The sequence below is a fragment of the Anoplopoma fimbria genome, chromosome 24 (assembly GCF_027596085.1).
Source record: "Anoplopoma fimbria isolate UVic2021 breed Golden Eagle Sablefish chromosome 24, Afim_UVic_2022, whole genome shotgun sequence".
Lineage (NCBI taxonomy): Eukaryota > Metazoa > Chordata > Actinopteri > Perciformes > Anoplopomatidae > Anoplopoma > Anoplopoma fimbria.
In genome coordinates this window covers 5,806,469-5,830,388 of record NC_072472.1, presented here as the reverse complement: position 1 = coordinate 5,830,388, position 23,920 = coordinate 5,806,469, and the positions used below count along the sequence as shown (strand labels likewise).

Below are 23,920 nucleotides of genomic sequence, written 5' to 3'. Positions count from 1 at the left end.
TCCTGGGGAACCCCGAGGCGTTCCTAGGGCCAGAAGAGATATATAATCCCTCCAGCGTGTTCTGGGTCTACCCCGGGGCCTCTTACCAGTTGGACATGCCTGGAAAACCTCTAAAGGGAGGCGTCCAGGGGGCATCCTGATCAGATGCCCGAGCCACCTCAGCTGGCCCCTTTCGAGGCGAAGGAGCAGCGGCTCTACTCCGAGCTCCCTCCGGATGTCTGAGCTCCTCACCCTATCTCTAAGGCTGAGCCCAGCCACCCTACGGAGGAAGCTCATTTCAGCCGCTTGTATCCGCGATCTCATTCTTTGGGTCACTACCCAAAGCTCATGACCATAGGTGAGGGTTGGAACGTAGATGGACTGGTAAATCGAGAGCTTTGCCTTGCGGCTCAGCTCCTTCTTCACCAAAACGGTCCGGTACAACGCCCGCATCACTGCTGACGCTGCACCGAACCGCCTGTCCATCTCCCGCTCCATTTTACCCTCACTCGTGAATAAGATCCCGAGATACTTGAATAATTACACCTCCATGAAAGTTCACATTTATATGCAGTGTGTCAGAAGGCTTGATTCCTTTCCCTGTCCTTTGTAATTTTCATGTCCTCTGTTTTGGGCAGGTTTGAGTTTGCATGTGCCAGAGGGCTTACCGTGTGCAGGCTTTCACTCCGACCAATCGCATCAAAAGGTGTTTTCACTGAGTCCCACTTGTCTGCTCGAAGGTGTGCTAATCAGTGGATGGAGTGAACTCCAACAGAGCACATGATTGTCCATACAAGTCATCTTATCAGGACACCGGACCAGATTGATTTTCGCTGTATGTTCTTTTCTTTTCCTCCTAATGAGACAACTTGATGAGCTGCACTGAAGAACTCAAGCTGTGGGAAGTACAAAGGTTCTTATGACATACAGCTCTAGTAGTCTTTCTTACTTACTTTCCTTCTACAGGTAAAAACTCTTAACTCATCCAGTGTACTCTGGAGCTGGTTTTACATATGCAGGGGGTGGTTAGACATAGAAATGATTTTGAAATATCAGGGTATAGGTATCTCCTGTTGGCTACCACAAGTAGTTGCCTTCTTTTCAGCATGTTACTGTTAATGTGTATCTGCTGTGTTTTAATATCTATCTATGAAATTGCTTCTCGATTCCTTTTAATTTAATGTGTAACAAAGAATGTCTGTATTAATACTATTATGTCTCACTGCAACTCCAACTTTCAACCTAACATCAACAGAATCTTTTCCTAACCCTTTTGTTGGAAATTAAAGTCATCCATCAGCTTAATAACCATAATACACAGCAATAGGAAGTGTACAAATCTTAATTTACTCTATTTCAATCTGTTTTATTAAAATCCCTGATTGTTCATCCCAGGGCATCAACCAGCAGGACCAACAATAAATATTCTCACACCAACATTCAAATATTTCTCAGCCAGCGAGTTGACAGATTCTTTTTCACTTCCCTATGTTTCGGTGTTTTAATCTCTTCATGTTTTGTAATTATGCATTTTGTTGAACGGCTTGTGGCAAGCTAATTTCTCCAATAGGGACTATAAAATCTTGAAGTCGAGCTTTATTAGTCATCCCCTGAGCGATGAATTCATAAAGTTAGAAGACTCTGCCTCAAATGTAATTAGTGTCGTCGCCTGTAACTCCATTTCACACTTCTGAAATGCGCTGCATGCCTATTGTCCCGCTCTCATTATTCCTTTCATTTTGCTGAAATGAATCGCACGTGGACTGTGAAAACAGCCTGCCGACGGTCTCGGCTCGACTTCTTTTCTCTCTCTGTCTCCCTCATGGCTCTTTCCTCCATCCTTCTCTCTCCGCTGACCTTTCAGTAAAGGCCGCTGGAGGTACTGAGGTGTAATTGTCCCCAATGAGAGTCGGTAACTCCAATCTCATCAACAGCATACGATTTAGTGTTGCCAGCAGCCAATTCTGCATTCTGTGCAAGTGGCAAGAATGAGCTGTTTGGATGCAGCTTTGAACTAATTCACAGGGGAAGGAGTCTGGAGCAGAATGAGGAAAAACGTTGGAGGCCTGACCTTGGTTGGTAATCTTTTTTTTTTTTATCTGGTTCACTTAAATTTGTTCTCACAGAGAAAGTTCCACTTTCCAACCAATTGTGTTTGTTTTGTTGTTGCTGTTGTTTTTGCCATCATTGCCGAGAGGTATGACAATATATATATAATCAAAAGACATTTCGCGTACAATCAAATAATAATGTCATAACCAGCAAAATCTTGTTTTTAGGAAAAACAAGTGTAATACAGTAGATGAGTATGAATTGTTCTAGATTGATTTTTTGTTCAAGGTTGTAAAAAAAACAAATTTGGAAGTTAAAATTCAAACTAGATGCATGTGCAAAATTGCAGAAGTCAAATATGATCCATAGAGCTTGTCTGCAATAGAAAGACACAATTGCATACAGTACATTTTGAATTCACTTCTGACTCATTTAAAACATGACTAAAGACTTGTAATGCAATGTTGCAATGTAATGTTTTCACTACACAGATGCTGGCAGAGGTGGGACAGGTAATTGGGTCTTTGCTATGAAGAGTCAAAGCCTAAGTCAAGACCAAAAGCTTCCCTGTCAAGCAAATCAAAAATATTTTTTTCTTTTACCTCCAGTTCATATAGCCTAAAAAAACACAAATTCTGAAAAGAAAACTATGACAAGCATCCATACCAAAAACAATCAGAAGTACGGTTCATGCCTGAGGACAAAACTGATAATGTGGCCCAATTAAACCAATGAAGTCAGTAGTATGATAAATATCAAAGGTCAGTGCGATCAGAGTAAAATGATAGTCTTGCAACAAGTTAGAAATGCTAAAATGGGGTTCTTTCTTTAGATGCAGTCAAAAGCAGTTATCATCAGCTGCCTCTCCTCCTCCTACTCCTTCTTCATCATCTTCTCTTTGTTTGACTTCTCTTCACCCGCCCCCTTTCTCCATGAGTGAAACCCGTGAAAAAGCTTATCAATGTTGCTCGGAGGAAGGCAGGCTGCAATCAGAGGGAAAATTACTCCTCTTTCTCCTGTCACCATCACCCACAATCCATAGCAGAGGCAGGGATGTTTATCTACTGAGTGTCTTCAAATGCATTATGACTGAACCGCTATCTGCAAAGGGAAAATGGTCTCATATTGTAGATTTTCCTTTTTTTTTACCCTCCACACAGAAAATAGTTTGTAGTTTTATTATTGATTAGGTTGCGGTGAAGGACTCATATCTCCATTAAAATACACATGATCTAATGTCCAGCTAGGACTGTGGTAGCTTTAGCTGTCCATAAAAATTAGATAAAATAAGATAATCCTTTATTAGTCCTGCAGCGGGGACATTTGCAGGGCAAGTCGTAAAATATCCAATTTCGGATTGAAACCTCTAGATCTGGATATCTTTATTATCTGATTTTGATTATAGTATGAATGTTTCTTTTTCTCAGGTCTCTCTTGGAAAATAGATCTTTATCCCAGTCGGACAGTCTGATTAAATAAAGATAAAATGACATTACAGATTAAGAAATCCTTTCAGAAATATTTCCTGATTGGCTGACTTCTCACCTGATGCAGACATATTGCTGCATCTCAAAATCAAACACATGGGAAACAAAATGAGCCCGGGGACTTTAAAGAGATGGTGGGATATATATATATATATATATATATATATATATATATATATATATATATATATATATTGTGATCCCTTATATTGACGTGCTTCCATTGTTTTGAGTTTCTGAAATCTGATTGAGGCTCTATGCAGTTCCCTCCAAACTTCCTAGTATGGATCAAAACGCCTTTTGCTAATAAACCCATACTGTTTCACATTTTATGTATGCAAACACCAGTCAGTTATGAGTCAACACATTGATGGTAGTGAATACAGACTGAGTGATTTAAACTGAACTGACTGAAGACTCTGCAGCTGCTGCTGCTGCACTGCATATGTCCTGAATCACACTGACCCATAAACCCGCAGAACAAGCACACACTGACTGACATATTTACTTTTCTATTTTTCTGTGTTGAGTTTGACTCGATGAATATGGGTTGACACTCCTCGCTAAGATTACAGCAGGCAAACATCTCAGCAGCTGTGAGGTCATCTGCTGTCCTGACTGCTTACGTAAAGCACCATTTCAAAGCCGCTGTTATATCATAGTATGGGGAGACCTATTTTTTTTATAGGATTAATCTTCCAAGAGCTGCTGCTTTTGAGTTCATCCCTGCGTACGAAAGACTCAATGCCTTTCCAGGGGACGTCTTGGAATGAGAGGAAGGCACTTAAAGAAAATGGAAAATACTTGCCCGCCAATATTTTGCATTAAAATAATATTCACACTGGCAGCGATGCAGATTCAACAGTAGCAAAACTTTTTCAATAATAACTTTGAATAGATTTGCGAAGGCAGAGGACCAACTACCGGAACCCAGAGCTGAGTCTGGTAGTCTGTCTGAGGTAAACTGTTTTATAGCCTCAGCTACTGTAAGCTTTCTTATTGAGTTTCCCTTTAGATAAACTTACTGAGTGAATGAGATGAGAAGAGTTACATGGTGTAAATGACTAGGACTTCTTTTTGTGGAAGTAAGAATGGAAGTAGTGGATCTGGTTGTACGTTCCTTACAACGTGATTAGTTGTTTCCTTTATATGCGGCGTGAAAGCTCAGACAAATCGATTTCGATCTCCCAAAAAAAGTACATCGCTTTTTCGCCCAAAAATATTCACATTCAATTTGAAGGTACAAGTACAAAACAACAGTTGGAGGAAAAAATATGTTGACAAATAATTTAGTCAGAGCATCTGTACCATGTGGGTTCACCAGTTGGCTTTTGTGGAGTGTTTTAATAGTATACAGGTATACAGTGAGTTTACAGACACAAAGACGTATTAGTCGTATTAGTTGTTGCACTTATTGTATTCGTATTCGTTTACTGCACTTATCCTATTCGTAGTAGTTTGTTGCACTTGTTATATTCGTATTGTCTGTTGCAATTATTGTTTTTGTCTTTTGCTTCTGCACTATACTTTTGCTCTGGTTTATGCTTTAAGATGCTTGTTTAAGAAAGGAGATGCACTTATGACTTCTGGTGACTAGTAGTTCTCTTGAATACCTATGTTGAATACACTTCCTGTAAGTCGCTTTGGATAAAAGCGTCTGCTAAATGACTGTAATGTAATGTAATGTAAAGACGGTGTCTGAGAAAAGGGAGCCAAACCTGACTTTGGACGGGTTGTACATTTACACAGATCTCAAAAGGTAGTGATCAGTGTGTTGTTTTAAATGTGTATTCTTCATCAGGGTCTCATCTCAGTCTACAGTCTACTCACCTCTTCCTTCAATGTTGCCCTTAAGGTATGCTTGTGACATCTGCCTGTGTCCACTTTGTCAGATTGGATACATAATAGACAAATCCTAATTTTACTATATGTTGGTGCAGGTAGAATAATGTCAGAGGCAGATATGTCAGAATTATCTGTGTGGCTAGATACCATTAGAAGTGAGTAAAAAAATATTTGAACAAAACTGACAGCAGCTCCCTCTACAAATTCCAAGACTACACTATGAACTCTGCCAAAGTTCCTGCTAAAATCTGCATTCAGTAAACCAACAAACCTGAATAAACAACATCCGATAGCGAGCTTTGGGGGAGTTTGGGAGTGCTGATGGTTTGGATGAGGAGGGGAAGGTCAAGCTCCCCCGCTGGGCCCCGGGATGTCAGAGTTGTTGGCACTGCCAGGGCCCAGCTTGGGCCTCTTCTGGGACTCTGGGAGTCAGAGGCTTTTGGCTCAATGGCCCAATGTGGAGCTGTTGCAAACCTCCCACTGCAGGCTTCAGCTCTGTCTCCCAGGAGCAGTGAGCCATATCACGCAGTCACAACAGTTCACCTCACTTCACTTTAAGTACAGGCTCCAGTGGGGAGCCAGGTACAGAAAATGGAAAGTGTTTTGAGCTTTTTATCCCTCCATCCCCTTCATTAATCTCTCCCTGGCAGCAGAGACCAGACAGACCGTCCCTGGTTGTTTGTCCTGTTAAAGTGCTCTGCAGTAACAAAGTTTACTCCTATCTGCCAGTGTAATGGCATTTTGTAATCAACAGACTGTTATTAAAAGTTTCGAATACGTAGGTGTGTACGGGATGTCTCAAACTACTGGAAAAGTTTCTGAAGAAAATGTAAAATTATATTATTGTGTTATTTTTGCTACAACTGCCCTCTGATGGGTCAGCATTTGCTTAATTTTTCCTTTTTGTGATGAAATGAGTGATTTTTTAAAATTTTAATTTTAAGCGATTTTTATGTGTACCATTGCCATTGCGACCGTTGTTGCGGGCTAATATTGGTTTAAACTAAACTGACATTCAGTAAGTTGCGGACTCACTGTCTTAAGCTTTTGCAGCAATGACTAAAGCGAGCAGTGGAGCAGTGGAGAGCAGGGTCGTCCCCCAATCAGAGGATCGGCGGTTCGATCCCTGGCTCCGGCAGTCCATGTCGATGTGTCCTTGGGCAAGACACTTAACCCCAGGCTGTTCCTGCGGTGTATGTATGTGTATGAATGTTAGTTAGGGCCCTGATGGTCAGGTGGCACCTTGCATGGTAGCTCCTGTCATCAGTGTATGAATGGGTGTGATTGGGTGAATGATTAGTAATGTAAAAGCGCTTTGAGTGGTCGGAAGACTAGAAAAGCGCTATACAAGTACAGTCCATTTACCATTTAACCTCACGAACCACAGAGATCCAGAGACACACTCTTGCTACAGCGGAGGAAAGCACTTTTGTTTGGGGTATTTTCTGTAACCAGTGTAAAGCATTAAAGCATTTTGCAAGCTTGCTCATTTTGCTGCACCATGCTTTAATGCTTAGCCTCAGCCTCAGTTCCTGCTGCTGCAGAGAAAGACAAGCCATCCGTCTCCGGAGCTGCGTCTGCTGTCTTCCCAGCAAGCTGCAACAACACTTTCATTTACTCAAATGACCACAGAAAACACTTCAGTGTCCATTCATATGCTAAAAATGTTTCTGTTTTAAACATTAATGGCATCTTAATTATGTGTTATTGTCTATATATGGACTAGAAGCATTACCAAATTTATTTTCACAGCAATTGTTGTTCCCGTTTCCTGGACTGACTTGTTCATCTTCTAAGTCTTCCTTTTCTTCTCTATCTGCCGCCCCAGAGACCACTACAATGCTTCACAAGAAAAAAAAAAAGCTGCTGCAGTAAGAAAACAACACGTGACGTTGCTTCAGGCAAAAAAGTTCCAGTGGTCGCAGCAGTGTTTGATGATTATAGATCGGCCCTGCCTCTTCGTCTCTGAAGACGTGCTTCTTCTTATCCTCTAAGAAAATCCATCTTTTCATTGTACTGTACATCCATACTTTTGTTTGTCATTTTTTTAAATTTCTGTATATTTGTGAAAGTTCATTTACCGACCTGTGACTTTAAATAAATGCGCTGACATCTGTTGTGCTATTGTTTGTCTTTTATTTCAGCCAACACATTTATGTTGTCATTCATCAAAAATGCTGTTTCTTGCCTCAAGAGCACACAGTGAAAACAGCTCAGTGTATAGAGGGATTGATGGGGAAGGAAATACAAACGTGCTCTGATAAGGCTGAAATTCCCCATAAAAATATGCTCCCAAATGCTTGTATATGAAGGGATATTTGTATTGTATGATTCTCATACAAACTTTTTTCCTCCCTACAAAAACTTTTAATATAATCTAATATTTAGATATTTTTGACAAGACTCTGGTTGGCTTTAGGGCTGTATTCTGTACATCATTTGCTCATCTGATCACTTATTTGTCATCCTGACAGCAGTGATTAAATAATACCCCAAAATTGGGATGTGTTATATCCACCATATTTTGTTATTAAATGGAATCAGATTGTTATTGCACCTCCCAACAAAAAGAGCCTACAATCACAGGGGGAACTAGCCTCAACCCTTTGTAAGTTCTAATCCAGGCTTTGATAGAGGGCAGATAAGTTCAGCCAATCGAGAGGCAGAGGCTGACACTCAAATGTTAACAGCACTGTAGTCTCACCATTAGATCGGCTCCCTGCTCTCTCCAGGCCACTTTTCAGGCTGGTGAACAGGCCCGCTTCGCTGGAGTGGAAGGCCCCGGAAGGGAGGGCAGTCAATGCATCACCTCCCCCCCCCCCACCCTCTTTTTACTCATTACCACACAGTCTCAGAGTCAGGACCGCCATGTACATGAGGTGCAGCCACTTCAATCTGTCTCAATCTAAGAGCCTCCAGCTGACTGTGCTGCTGCAACGAGCCTATTTAACATGATGGGAAGCCGGGAATGCAGCCGTGTGAGCTGTAGATCTCTGGAGACAGAGGCGTGGAGCAGCACACTCACAGACGCCTGCGCACCAAAACAGCAGACATTTACTGTATGTGCACACTGACATAGCTGCAACAACATGCTAACATAACAGTCACAAACATACGGATCAAAGATTGACTCTATGACAGAAGCTACATCTCATATCAGGCCGATTGTATCATTACATCCCACAGGCCCTTCATTGCTACTGCAAACCTTCTGCAGATCCTTCACAAAAGGAAAGTGCTGGAATACTGTGTTATTATATTATTCATGTGTTGTATGTCTGATGCATTGGTTTGCTTGGAGGTTTCAGTCCTAGAAAAAAGTTGCTTTAACTTTCTGGAAACCAGCCATCAAAGAACCAGTGGGCCACTGGGGGCACCAGCTGTATTGACACTGTTGTGTTTGACAGCTTAATAAAAAATATTGGAGGGTGAAATGAGAGTGGCTTCTCCTAATTGAGACCAATTGGGAGCATTTCAAACCTTCATTTTTTATTCATGGGAGTTCTATTAACTTTTAATGACTGTTCTGAGCTCTCTTAGTTTCTGACCCTGACGGCCAACTGCAGGCTCCCGGTCTTACCGATACTGCTTTAGCCTTAGAGGCTTCACTTTATTTACTGTACTGATGCATTCCACTCTGTCTGGTACACAGTCTTCAATAAGCTATAAATACTCCATGTGGAAAAAGTTTGTATGTGCTACCAGTGTCAAAGAAAGTGAAATACCAGTTTCCTAAAGTATAATAATCACTACACAGAAAAACGGTGTTTCATTAAAGGAAAAGGGAAGTTTTGAATTGCATCACTGCTGCATTTTGGTCGTGAATCAAACACCATTTAAAAACATGTCCTAATAAATGTACACACATAAACAGTGAGTATTTGCCTCTATCCAAAAAGCCACAGCAACTTAAGCATAAAAAAACTCAATGGAAACAAGTATGATGACCTTTTTTACTACACATGGTATACAGGGTTAAATATTTTGGAATGGACATAATATCATTCCAAGCATGAATAGTATGAGCTCATACCTATATTCCTTACAGCATGCAGGAGTCTGTGCATAATTTGATCACAGAGACTGTTTGCATTTACACGCACAAGCCGCGAAATATCGGCATCTGTGTACTTGTGACTGTCGGTTTCCTCCTTTGTGTGACGCAGAGTGCTCAAAGTTACATCCGCCGATAAGCTGTTGATCCATGCTAATGCAGGTTTCTGAAGAGCCATTTGTACAGCAGGGAGCTCTCAAGTTGGACTTGACACGCATTTTCATAATAGCTCAAAATACGAGAGGAGAGCACGGCCTCGCATGGAGAACATGCTACGCTATGCTACATTTGTGAATACGTCTGTTACTAATCGTTTAACCTGCAGCTGCATGAAGAGGATCAGAACATTTAACACACTAGTGCTCTTATTGTCACAAAAATGGATTGTGTTGGTGGTTATTTAGGAAGTAGTAAAGTCTAAAGCCTGTATAATATGCAGAACAATAATATAGAAATTATGTTAATTATTGGACAATGTAGCAGTCTGCATGCTACATATTTGTTACATTTAATTAATGATGAGTACCAAATTAGTTTTATTGTTTTTATAGTGCGAAAAAGGACACACAGCTGTTTTTAACACTATGAAGGATCTACAATGGGAGCTCAACCCAACAGGTAAATGGAGAACGGGTACAGGCACATTTTTATGGGCATTGTGGGTTTGGGAATGGGACACTTGACATTGGTTTTAGGCTTTGGTATGAGTTTGGGCAGACTTACTGCACCATGACATACTGTGGCTGCAATGTTTGTTCCCAAACTACTGGGGCTGCCTTTACTCAACTAGAGGCTCCACAGGCTTCTAAATGTTACGATGGAGAAGCATCCCCAAGAGGAGCAGAGGTCAAATCCACTCATGGATAGCAAGGACCAACTAAAAGTGAGGTCTGACTAAAAGTAAGGTCTGAACTCTGAGGAAACAAGACAGCAAGAAGTACTACCCCGAGCCTTCCTCGTAGCACTTATTGTATTCGTATTAGTTTACTGCACTTATCCTATTCGTATTAGTCTGTTGCAATTATTGTTTTCGTATTAATTTGCTTCTGCACTATACTTTTGCTCTGGTTTATGCTTTTAGATGCTTGTTTAAGAAAGGAGATGCACTTATGACTTCTGGTGACTAGTAGTTCTCTTGAATACCTATGTTGAATACACTTCCTGTAAGTCGCTTTGGATAAAAGCGTCTGCTAAATGACTGTAATGTAATGTAATGTAAAGACACATTTACGGTTTACTGTTGAAAGGAGTAAGTTGTCTGTCCTAAAATTAAACGTGTAGATGTAGGTTAGAGTCGTTGTTGACGGTATAGCATGTTGTATCTACAACACTGTTTGACAATACAACAGTGTGGTGATGCAAGACATTTCCCCTGCTAATCACTGTACAAACATTTGCTCTAGCTATGTACTTAGGCCTCAACGGCCCTTGGTGCTGGCAGACACACAGACATCTCCCGGAAAGGCGCACTTTGTGAGCGCACAGTAAAAAACATTGTGCAAAGTAATGATGCACGAGTGCTACACGTGCTCACCTGCTACTCCATCCTAAGGGCATCAGCGCGTCTGTGCGTGTCTCTGTGCAATTTGCATTAATATTTCACTCTCGAATTCCGAGAGCATGCAGATTTATGCATATACATTTACAGTACTGAGACCATTGTAAGATTTGAAAACTACACAGGTTAAATTTAGTGCAATTGCTTTTTGTGGATCATACATTTTTAAACACACTGAACCATTCATGCAAGCAGACATCAAACAAACACCAACACCATTCTCCCTGATTTCCACTTGTCCCTTGTCCATATTCATTATTCAAACAAGGCTCTGTAATTGCAGTTGGTGTACAGTAAATATTTAATCTCTTGTACATTTAATGCCGCCCATCTCCTACTCCAACTCACTGAAACGCCTTCTGCTAAAGTTTGTTTAGCTTAAAAGCATCAGCTGGCCTCATGTACGTTCATGTATTCCTATTGGTTCATTAAGGATATTGTCTCGTTGGGCTGGTGACCAGATTCAACCTTCTTGTCCCAAAGCCTTAGAATGAATTCAGGAGAAAACATTCCTAAACCACATACTCCATTTTGGTATGGTGTGCCATACCAAAATTGCACTTTGGCTACAGCAAGGTCAGCCAGTGCGAAGGTCTTTCATCTTTGTTGAAATGTTTATTTGCACCAACTATGTGGACAAGTTGGATTTCTGAGAGAGTTTTCAGACTTTACAGCCCAGATTCTATTCATTCCCTTTACTGGGAATACACACCAGACATGTGACGCAAATAGGACAGAGACAGGAGGTGAACCTGTGTCCTGTCAAACACTCCAAGACAGTCACCTGAGGGAGGATGATGCAACAAGCTTCCCTTTCAAACTTATCTACCTCAGTTCAGAAAAACTTTTTTTCAAAATCTGCCGTCTGACGCATCAAAAACATTATAACACTCCGTGTGCTGCGCTCTGTCACAACATACAGCTCATCATCTGAGAAACCGCTCTCTGATTTATGTAGAGCTCATATTAAAGCCCCACTGAGCAGCAGACCTCGTGCATTATTCACAGCAGTGGCCATATGTGTGTGTTTGTATGTGCTTTATAAATGTGTGTGTGTGTGCCGTACTCTGTAGCATCTGTATCTGACTCATTACAGGCACAGAGGATTACTAAGCAGAAGACATATGCATAGAGCAGACAGGGACAGTAAGAGAAAGTACATCTGAGACGAGGCAGTCAGACAGAGATCATCTCTGTGGGTTTTGGACAGACTGCTGTAGTGCAGACGTGGATGGAGAGTGGGATCATTTTATCATCACGGACATCTTTATTATCGTTCACATACCTAACCTAATAATCCGTGGTACTTTCATTGGAGAAAATGCCTATTTTGCTCTTTTATTGCTCATTAATAGACTGATTAAACTGACAGTATCCCCAGTTCATAAAACCACAAACATCTGGGGCCTGACGGATAAAAAGACAAAAAACAAAGACGTATTTGGCCATTTCCAACACAGGAAGTGATATTTCAAAAATACAAGTTGAAGGAATGTGCTGAGCACGCAAGATACATAACTTAATGCAGAGATGATTTTAAAGAGAGAACTGAGAGTGACATTTTGGGTCAGTCATTGGGTATGACTATTTGCACTTTGCACATATTACTTTCAAAAGCACAATTCTTAACTTAATTTGGATTAATAACTTTTTTCACGCTTTTCTATTTACATAGAAAGCAGAATTCTATTTCCCTGTTCATGTTGTTTGTATTTGTCCCCTTTATAAAGTTAATTTTTAATATTAACGCTATGAATTACAGCCGTGATGTTTGCTGATACCAAAGCAATTGTTTACATGCATATTTCTTTCTTTGTGAATGCAGAGATGTGAACCTACTTTCCACAACGTTTTATGCATCTGGCCTCTTTTGTCAGTATGTCTTCAGTGTCAAACAGGAAATTAAGTTGTTAATACATTCGATTTGATGGGATAACAATCTGAGGAAGCGTTGGTACGGCAACTAAAAGGTCATCAGAATGAAATGAAAAGAAGAAGACATTGTTGATGGAACTGTTGTGTCAAAAGAACTCAGCCATAATAACTAAGCATCAATAAAAGAAACAACAAATATATAAATAAACACCTAATCAAGTCTGTGATCCTGGGTTAAAATGGTTCATATGTGCAACCATTCATTTTGTTCTGATGTGCAGCATGCATGGAGCAGCTCAGCGGAGAGGAGCATGGTGGCAGCTTCAGAGTCCAGGTTTTTTTTCCTCCCGTTCTGCTTCACTGAAACTAAATGAACCCCAGATGGGGAGAACAAAATGTGTTTGTTTTGTGTGTTTTTTTAACAAGACAGGGATGATCAGGGAAGGAGAAGCAAAGGAAGAAGGAATACAGCTGGAAACAATGAAGATCTTAAATGAATTTAAGGTTGATCAATAAAGTGAGTATAAAGCCAGTTCTTTTGCTTGGCAGTACTGTATTGTGTCGCTGTGGGCACATGTCACACATGATTTGTCATGGATATACCCAATCCCCAAATTCACACTTCACACATTGATTGAAACTAGGAAAGTGTGCTCAGTAGAGTGAAGATCTCCGCCAGATGTGTCTGAAACCATCACAGCTGTAATGTTTGACTGAGTGAGGAATCAGAATTGCGTATCAGCTGTGTGTCTTGGGCTTAACAACCACCTGAAGTGTTCAACTTTCAGTTTTTTCGACAATATCTGGTATACGAATATGATTCCAAACTGAAGCAGTTGTTTGTCACTTGAAGCCTCTGCCTTTGGGTTAAGAGGATTGAGAAGTCAGCAGTCAGTGATGGTATAAACAGCCAATAAAATATGTCTTTTCAGAAACTGTGAATCGCCCCAAACAAGAGAGGTCCTTGAGAATACATTTCCAAATGAGCAGCTCCAACACATCAGTGCAGACACACACACACACACACACACACATGTTGAGATCCACTCCCTGCCAAATAAAAAGAAGAAAGGGTGACTTACTATGGTGAAGTTCATGACCTTGAGGATCCAGATAGTTAGTGCCAAGTTGATCAGGATCAGGATCATCAGCAGCAGGACGAAGAAGTAAAGGCAGCGTTTCCTCCAGCCATATATTCCCACTTTGTACACTTGTGGTTTCTCTGAACTCTGGACATTGTTCCTATGAGTGCACTGTTCTTGGGTCATCTGAGAGGAGACACAGAGAGGAAAAGGGAAAAAATGATTACGACTGAGGCAACACCTTGACCTCTGTGTTACTTACTGATACAAAGACTCGGCCAGACTCTATCAGTATCTTTCTCTCTATCTTTCTGGCATTTTGCAGCCTGGTTTGCAGGCAGTGTTATTTTATTATACAGCTCATATTGGAGTATTGTTGGAATAAACACAGGGACTATTGTTTTGACTGAGATCTGAGGATTTGTAGAAAGTTAAAGCTGCATCATTTTCATTTATTCGTTTTGCTTTTTGTTGGCGACAAGCTGCAAACACAACATTTATTTATGTAATTTAAGAAAGATTATGGCAAACATGTTGGCAAAGTTGCCTCTTTAAACATTTAGTAGACGACATTTTATTCTTTTAGAGTTCTGGTGAATTTATGTCCAATATTCATTCTTCCTTCAGCTCCTATTGGGTCTCTAGAGAGAAATACATGTCTGTTTAGCTGCTAAATGTCCCTCCCTGATAGCTTGTACTTTCTCTTGTCTGGCTGTTATGTATTCAGCTATTAGTGAAACCATTTGGCCTCCATGGTGGAGCCACCCATGATTGCCTGGAGATTTGCGATATGGCTGCGGAGACTGTGTAGAAAATGACCTTAAGATAAGAGATGGGGTACATCGGAACATTAGCACAAATAACATGCCGTAAACATTCCCCTCACATACCGCACTCCAATACTGACCAGCCACTCAGTTCAGGCACGATGAAAGACAGTTTAGTTAGCCATCGCATTGATTGATTGGCCCATAAGTGGTCCATAACTCCATTATACCCCCTCTGCCCCATTGATGTGCTGATAGTGCAGATTAATGATGATTCTAATTGTCTGTCCGTGCAGACGAGGAGGCATTGTTCACTTCAAGCGCCATAATAATGGCCTAATAACTCTGTGGAAAAATACAATTTACTGTCCACCGTGCTTTGGAGTGCACGCTTCAGACCACCAAAGCCAATTGTTTTTGACAACCACACACATTACGCGCTAACTGAAACAAATGGCACAAGACAGGGGCCCGGTGAGAAAGTGCTGAAAGCTTCAGAGGAGACTCCAAAGCACCAGTCAGCAAAAAGAAAACAAAAAAACAGTTAAATCTCATTGTGTACGGTCGGATTTTCAGTTTTGTTTGACGGGAGATGCAGAGAGATGAAGAGGCATATCTCTGTGATGTCTCGGCTGACAGAAAAGATGGGAATCTGTACTGTGAGTGAAAACAAAGTGGGATGAATTTATACTCAAAAAGAAACTCGAATTACCGCCTCGCAGTTCTATGCCTTCGCCAGCCACTCAAGGCTGAGCTTACTCCCATGTCTGTACAAAATGTCATCACTTAATCATTTTTTCGCATTAGACATTTGTGTGAGATTGTCATAATTAGCATATTCAATCGAGTTATTACCCAGAGACATGTTCTGAGGTCAATATGATCTTGACCTTTGACCAACAAATTCAAAACAGTTCATCCTTGAGTGCATGGTGTTCGTGAGATATTGCATTTCACACAAATGGGAATTATGTACAACCAAATGAGTAACGAACAATGTGAAAAAATAATGCCTCCGACCACAGCTTGTCCCGGTGCGAAGGCATAAAAAAACATTAGGGTCCCCCAGAAGCTGCAATGTTGATTACGGCCTGCAATGCTAAAGTCTCTGACCAAACCAATAGTGACTTTTTTCGAGAGCCTCATTAGTTTAAGAGCTTAAAATGTTTTTGTGCCAATTTATTTTGGTTTCTAACAAAGTTGATGAGGTTCTCATTCTTAACATCGCTGTTCAAAGCTCTGATTGGCTGAGCTTCTTCTTCAGTGAGGGAAACAGCCAACAAAAAAGCACAATAGCATGCCTGTATAGTAGATCTGCAAAAAAAGAAAAAATATTGCATGGAATAAATTGAATTGATCAGTTTCTCCCTTTTAGAGAGAGATAATATGCCAAGAAAAGTCCTGACAATGCCAGTCAACTTCTAAACGACCTTGTGTGCAAAGTTGAGATTTTGGCATGATGGTTGTGCTCAAGGAAAGGCAGGACATTCAGCTGGTGCTAAAGGAAAGGTCAGGGGGGTCGCAGATATCATGGTAAATCATCCTCCCATCCCATATGAACCATGCATATGTACACCCAATATCTGTGGAAACAATCTCAAACTGAATCCAAGCAAGAGTAAGGCCTTCCTTATTAAACTAATTCTAAATATAGATAAATACATTGTTTCATCATTTATCCCCTAGCAGTACCTAGGCTCTCACAGTTAAACAGCAGTACCTGATCCTCCAGGTTGTCTGTTTGGTTCAGACTTCAAATACAGACATGGATACAGCACAAACAGCTGTATGAGCCAAGAGAAACCAACGCTGTTTGATTAGCTCTTTGGCAAAATCCTCATGAAGAGCCGCAGCCTGTGAGTGGGGAATAATAACGCAGCGGATCCTGCATCCCATTTTCTTTTCTTTTCCATCCGCAAGCACCTGCCACAACACAGACCGTCCAAATATGGCTGCGAGTCATGGCAGACAGACTGTGTTCACCCTGGAACAAACCGCTGTCCTGTCAAATCATCCGTTTGAACCGGATCCAGTTCAGCTGACAGGGCTACTCTGACATTTGTTTACACCAAGGAGTTTGATAATGAAAAACCACGCGCAAGATTCCAAGACTGATGGCCAGGTTTTCCATTTCCTCTCTCGGATTTGTTTTTTGATTTGGTAGATAACTGACCCTGAAACTAATATGGAACTAAAACTTCAAAACGATCATGTCAGTCAAATTTGGTAAGCAGATAGCAGCTAGAAGATTAAAAAAGTCTTGCAAAATTTAAGTTTTCAAACAGAGTTTTCTATAAGGGGATTGAATAATCCCCAAATGTCAAAAGAAAAGTGAGGAGATAAATATACAACCTCAACTGGGTAGTAGTTTGTCATTCTAATGATATATTTTTTGACACGGTCTTGGGAAGGTACAGAACAGCTGGAAAACAAGATTATCTGTTAAGTAGAACAATTTAATTACTGTTCATTTGCAACAGTTCTTGTTACATATTTTATGGAAACCATTCTGGCATTTCAGATTTCAGAAGCCAGTATGCTAGTCAAAGGAAATGCAAATGGTAACACAGTTCTTATTTAAAAAGATTACTGTGTAATAAAAAAATGACATTTATTAGAATAGATTTAAAGTGGAACGTGAAACCCTCAATTAATCTGTTTTGCGAAAATTAAAATAAAGTTAACTGAAAAATGTCCTTGACAAAAGGAAAGGGGAAAAAAAACTGCAATACTGCAGAAGCTGCCAAACTTCTCCAGGTGTTGTGGAGACGACAGCATCAGCAGCTTGGCAGGAGAGCAACACTCACAGTGACACCAGCAAAAGTGTCACCTGCTCACAAGTCAGATGGAGAAGTGTGTGTGTGCTCATGCATTCATCTGTAAATGTGTCACCTCTCAGGTAAACTTTTATAAGATCTACAAATACACACACACACACACACACACACACACACACACACACACACACACACACACACACACACACACACACACACACACACACACACACACACACACACATAAAGTTTAGTAATAATTTAGTAATACCTTTCTACACATCCCTATGTGTGCATAGAGCAGTGGTTTGACCTGTATGGCAGCTGCCCTTTAGGACAGTTGGTTGTGCGCTTACTTAATATGTCGTACATCAGCGAGATGCAGTAAAATCCACGAAAGATAAAGGCGGTGGAGTTAGGTCAACAGCAGACACTGAACAACCATAACAACAGTGGTGGATAGTTTAAAAAAAGAGGAACCATGCTGGAGGTGTTGCCATATTTAGACCCTTTAACAGCCAACGCAATGCTTACATCACACTGTTAGCTGGAGGCAAAACGAAGGAAAGACTGGAGGCAAACAAGAATTACATCACAATAATGGGCTAAAGTCACAGCCAAATGACATCTTACTGTTCTTGGCTGTTAGAATCGATATTGCCTGCATAAGGGATGATGAACTGTGATTTGAGGCTGTAGCGACCTACAATATCGGCAAAGTGTCTCAGAGATGGAGAGCAAAAGTTGCTAATGGTTCAGCTAAGCTGTATGCTAACCTTAAGTCGTCACTGCTGCTGCACCAGAGCAGGCTACATTATTAGAATTTATTTTGCCACTGGGCAGTTGAGTTTTTTTTCCTGTTACCACTGTATGTTAAAAGCATGGTGGAATTAGCAAGCCAACTAGTGGACAGCTGGCTTCTTAGCTAGCTTGCTAATTCCACCATGCTTTCATGCAACACTAAAAAAAAAAAAAAAAAGACAAGAAAAAAGTTGTCACTTGTATAGCAATATTCATTCCTGCACTGCAACACAAATCTGTTACAACCAAAATAAACTGTTCTGGTCTGACATAGCTGTGGTTACAGTTTGATTGGGTTTAGGCAAAAAGACATGTTCAATAAGGTAAAGGAACCTTAATGCCTTTTTATTTAATATTGAATAAAAGAAACCAATGTTGACTGTCTGTAGGAAACATGAAGCAAACTGTGGTCTCCTGTGTTAAAGTCAAACATTTTGTTAACCCATCCACCTTTCCTGACATCATATTTCCCCCTTTGCTTGAATGGGCAAGCCTCATAATTCCGTCTTTGTCACTTAAACATAATCATTGAATAATTGGCTGAATCAGCTGTGTCAAATATAAACCATGTTCAAGCACTATCAAAGTATAAATACATTCCTTAATCATTCATTATCGTTCTATTTTATTTCTTAATGTATTTTTGTTGCTGTTGCTAATTATTGCTACGAGCAAAGGATCCAATCAATCCACTCAATAATGTTATCTTCCCAAGAGTCCGAGTTCATTTCTTTCAGTAGCTGAGATGTGAAGGAGCTGTTCTTTTTTTCTTTGTGACTGACTCAACCTAATTTACGTTGTTCTTAATTACACATGTGAGTAATTAACCAGAAAATATGGTTCGAGTGCATATTTGCCTGAAACTAAGGTTACGTGCCCATTTTATTGTTTGCTGGTAAAATATTGGTTAATTAGTGAAGAGTAAACATGGCAGCTATGTTTGTGTTTGCTAATAAGATCAGTGAACTGTTGTAATGTATATATATATATTTTTTTTTTAAACGCTTGCTTTACTTCTATGTCAGTGTCTATGTCCATATTATGGAACCGATATCTAGAACTATTGCTATACAGACATGAGTTTGTGAAAGTACAAATAATATTTGGTTTAAATCATATCAGTGTGCATCCTCTACAGTAGCTTAACCAACAGACAGGGGACTCAAATCCAAACACAATAACAATTGATGGAAGTTTTCTTATTTCCACACATACTGTATTGTAATGTGGATCATAAATAAAATAAATGTACTGCAATAATGAAATGTTACATGGCTCTCCTGTGTTTTCTACAGACAATCCCTCCATGCATAAAGACTACTGCCAGCTTTCCAATAAACTGTTAGTCTATAGGCTTACTGAGAAAAGAAAATTGTGCTTGGTTACAAGCTAAGTAATGGCCACTCTCACAAGAGTGGAGGTGTGTGTTAAGAAAGCAGAGTTGAAAAGCCAGGGAGGAAGAAAATAAGTGAGGAATTGGAGGCAAATCAAATCATTGGTCTTTTGAGTCTATTTCCCTTCACTGCTGCTGTCCAATGGTGCCTCTTGTTTAGCCAACTACTCATTCAGAAAGCCGGAAGAAAGCCCAATGGTCCAAAAACAAAGTCTGTCTCTGATTAGAGGGAGAAATGAGGTTTTACAAAATGTTATTGGTTAATTTAGCTGCCAAATAGCCAGGCAGCTCCCCATTAGGACTTTTATAGACAACATGTGGATCCGTACCAGGAACCGACGGCTGCTGCCAATGGATACGCCATTACTGGGCCTCACAAGCCTCCAAATGTATGAAGATACAAAATGGCCGACAGCCAGAGGCAGTTTATTGGCCATTGCAATGTGTGGGCAAACAGGCTAGTGGAGAAATGTGATTGTCGGACGGAAAAGTTTCTAAAGATTTCACTGACTGTAGGTTTAGGGTGATTGAGCTCCAGTAGCTATAGACAGAGAAGCTAACACGTGTTAGCTCTGCTCTTATTGATTTTAGGGTTCATTTGGATGTACTGCTCTAATTAAGCTTGTTTTTCTCCTCAATTCACAGCTGTCTCTGCCTCTTTTCACCAAGTGTGTTTTTTTGCAATGTTTCTTTGTTTGCAGTTTTAAGATGTGTTGGTTTTCTTATTGTATTGTGTACCCTCCTCAGCCATTAACCAGGACTGGATAGATCTAGTAGTTACTGTCCTGAATTGCTCCTCAACACTCCTCCATTGTCATTAACTGTCGTGTTCCTTCGACTAAAGAGCCCCTAGAGCAATTGTTTTTTATTGTATGGTAGCAGAATCTCACTTCAGGTTTTATTATTTTGTTCCTTTTATTACTGCTCAACAACAACAACAACAAAAACAGAGAGTAGCACTGAAGCAGGGCAGGCCAGTGGAGGCACAGAGCAGAAGGAATCGGATGAAACTGTGATGAAAACAGCTTCTCCACCAAACCAACTACATGTTGTTTATCTAAAAGGTCAACCAGTTCCGATGATAAAGAATGGATCACATTGTTTTAATGTATTATACATTTTGTTGTTATTTTCAAAATATTCAAATTCAGTTTCTATGCTACTATCATGGAAATTCCAGGATCTAATGCTTTCTCTCCAAACAGCAAGCTTTAGTGCTTAACACAATGACCAAGGACAAAACAAGTTAATATGGCTTACATTGCTCTGTGAGATGCTGTTCTGTTCTAGGACTAGATAATGTGTACTCAGCAGTCTTCAGTGTATATAACACTGGCATCTCCTCAGTCCTTTACTCATTTGAACATCTCATTTATTTGACTGTACTCTGAGACGTCTGCAGACATTTGAATTAAATTTACAGGAAGACGAAAGTTGACTTTGTACTTCATTCAGTGAAAATTGCCACCGCACTACTTAGACCACTATTACTACTACTACTACTACTACTACTACTACTACTACTACTACTATCTCCAATGGTGACGTTGTCTTGCTCCCTTTCTAGTGATTAATTGCCAGAAGGATTAATGGCCAAATCGAGAAAAGTAAGATACGGAAATATCCAGACTCATACTTTAAAGTTTGTTCACCAGAGTCACTGAGATAAATGCTTGTGAATTTATCGCGCTCAGTAAGTAAAGGCTTTTTTTGACCCTTATTCTGAGTGCACCAGCCGCTCTGCCTTTTGTCCCACTTTGTTGGCCCTCATTAACACGGAGGCCGCATTCTCAGCACAGCCCTTCATTGCTGTGTGCTGCAGCTGCTTACTGGCCCATTACAGATGAGACAAGAGTGGCTAATACATACCAATACTGAAAAGGTCAGAGAATAACAGTAAACAATTTAATGAGAGCTCCAACCTGTTCAGGATTTGACAAAGCTCCTTTTCAGTGCAAGGAAAAAATGACAAAAGAATAAGAAAACATCCAATTTTACTGGTAAATTCTGCCGTACAGACGTGAGGCCATGCAGTCCCGGGGCCAAGCCTGACTAGATGGCATAATGAACACTAAGACAGCTGAGTAACTTTGGGCTATTTCTTTTTCTTTTTTAATCTTACAGAGAAAAGCTTTTTCTTCTCCTCACTGTTTTGTAAGTGGCTTTAGCATGCTTGTCAAAAGCATTGTTGAGCACATGATTAGGATAATTTGGCAAAGCCTGTGCTTGTAGGCCCTTTGTGTCAGACATGATACTGAACTGTAGATGAGGACAGTGGAAGCACATCTCATGCTGTTAAATTCATGTTTAAAGCATTTTTTTGCAGGTCACGTCAGCTGTGGAATAAGCCTGGGGGTTAAAGAAGCAGCCATGTCACTTTGAATACGAGTTGTATCAAGGAGGGAATGGTGGGTGAATAATGTTTTCTTTTAGTATGTAAATTCAATGTATTTTTTAACTTAAAGGACAATTCTGGTCTATTACAAGTACAACTCAAGACTTATTTCTATCGATTTGGTCTTTGTTTGTATTGGTTATGAAACATTTAATCACGGGTCCACTTGGGTCATTGTAATTGAGAACTGACCAGGGAACCAAGTCAAGCCAGGTTCCAATTATGTGCAGTCTGATTTCTGAGGTAGGTTCTTGTTCGATTGCCACTGGTTCAAGGTCTGTATATGTCAATATATCTGAAACCTGGGTGGCTCGAAGCTGACTCTCTATCAGCTCTGATCATCACCCGCAGAGTAAAATGTTTCTTGGGGTAGACAGAGTGTGAACTGTGAAGAGTTGGAAAACTGACAAGACTTGCTGTTGGACTACTCCAGGTTCTGCACTCAAACAAACATACACCAACCAACCACAAGTCCAACAGAGAGAGGCTCAAGAAAAGCTTCTTCCCTCAGCCCATCTATACTGAAAATATGTACTTACTCTTTCTATTATTCTGATTATTATTATTATTTCACACTAGCCTAGAGCACATCCTCTAGAGCATGCCAACTCATGCATTTTATCAAAAATACGTGATGAATAAATACATTCCTGCATATGTTGGCCCTTCGATGACCTCAAAAACCCCACTTGAACCAGAATGCTGATCCATAAACCATGAATTGTATTGTTCATCTTTTTTTTTTATTGCTTTTTAAATATCCTCTGGCTTTTTCTTTCAACCTTTCTTATGAGAGGAATGAGACCAATTATCATTAAGTTATTCTCATTGAGACTTCAGTCAGACGATTACCATGGTAGTTCAGAAGGACTTTAAACTGTTCAAACTCAATAAACCTGAAACATGAGTAGGCTGACCTACAGTGACTAAACAAGCTCCGTCTTCCACTTTTGCTTACCTGATTGTTATTTCCAACCGTTTTGAGTTTAAATACAAAGATTATCAACCTTCACTTTTACTCCTTGATTCCTGAACTGCTGCTTCATCTCTGAGAGTTCATTTTGGGGAAAACACTATTGACTTGCACGCTACCTTTCTATCAGTAGCTGATGGTTTTAGTTTTTTCAATGCACCATGACATAAGCAATTATTCAATTTCTTACAATTAGAAACCAGGCACAGATGGTGTGAAACTAATAATGTGAGAGTCTGAATTCCCTGAACTGAACAACCAAAGACTGAGCTCGTCTCGAGACCATGGGAGTCTTGGAAACACATTTCAAACTAAGTCAGGGGTGATTTAACAGGTAGCATGTAAGTAGCTACTTTGCATTGGACATAATTATCTTTGTTGCTGGCAATAACAAAATGGTTCTCCTGTTAGACGTTTTGAAAACCTTTTTTTGCTCTGTCCTTTGCCACTTCCCCCCGAACACCTTGTAAGATGTCCGTCAAATCCAGCGGCGAACGCGGCTTAAATTACCTTGTATGAAAATGGCTTCACCAGGCAGTAAATAAATGCAGGCAGAAAGCAGAGCAGATAAACATATCTCTCTGATATATTTAAATTGGCTTTGTTTCCATAATGTGATAATTTATTAAGGCCTTTCGTGAGATCAAGCGTTCATGAGAATGGGAATGGAGGCAAGGTCACTGAGACCTTGACCTTTGACAACCAAATTGTAGTGAGTTCATCCTTAAGTAAAAGTTTGCGTTTGTGCCAAATTTGAAAGAATTCACGAAAGGCGCTCCTGAGATATCGTATCCACATGACGTGATGGACGGACGAAGGGACGTGCATACAACAACAGACCATATTTCCTCCAACCTTGGCTGTCGCTGTCTCATAAAAAAG

At 40.3% G+C, this 23,920-nt stretch overlaps 1 protein-coding gene across 1 annotated transcript in view; it reads right to left on the bottom strand.

The window, feature by feature from the left end:
* sgcd (sarcoglycan, delta (dystrophin-associated glycoprotein)) overlaps nt 1-23,920 on the bottom strand; it is a 125,158-nt gene that overhangs the window by 83,349 nt on the left and 17,889 nt on the right. Inside the window, exon 2 of the mRNA XM_054625689.1 lies at nt 13,933-14,118. Coding sequence (XP_054481664.1) covers nt 13,933-14,118 — 186 coding nt within the window. The remainder of the gene's footprint in view (nt 1-13,932; nt 14,119-23,920) is intronic.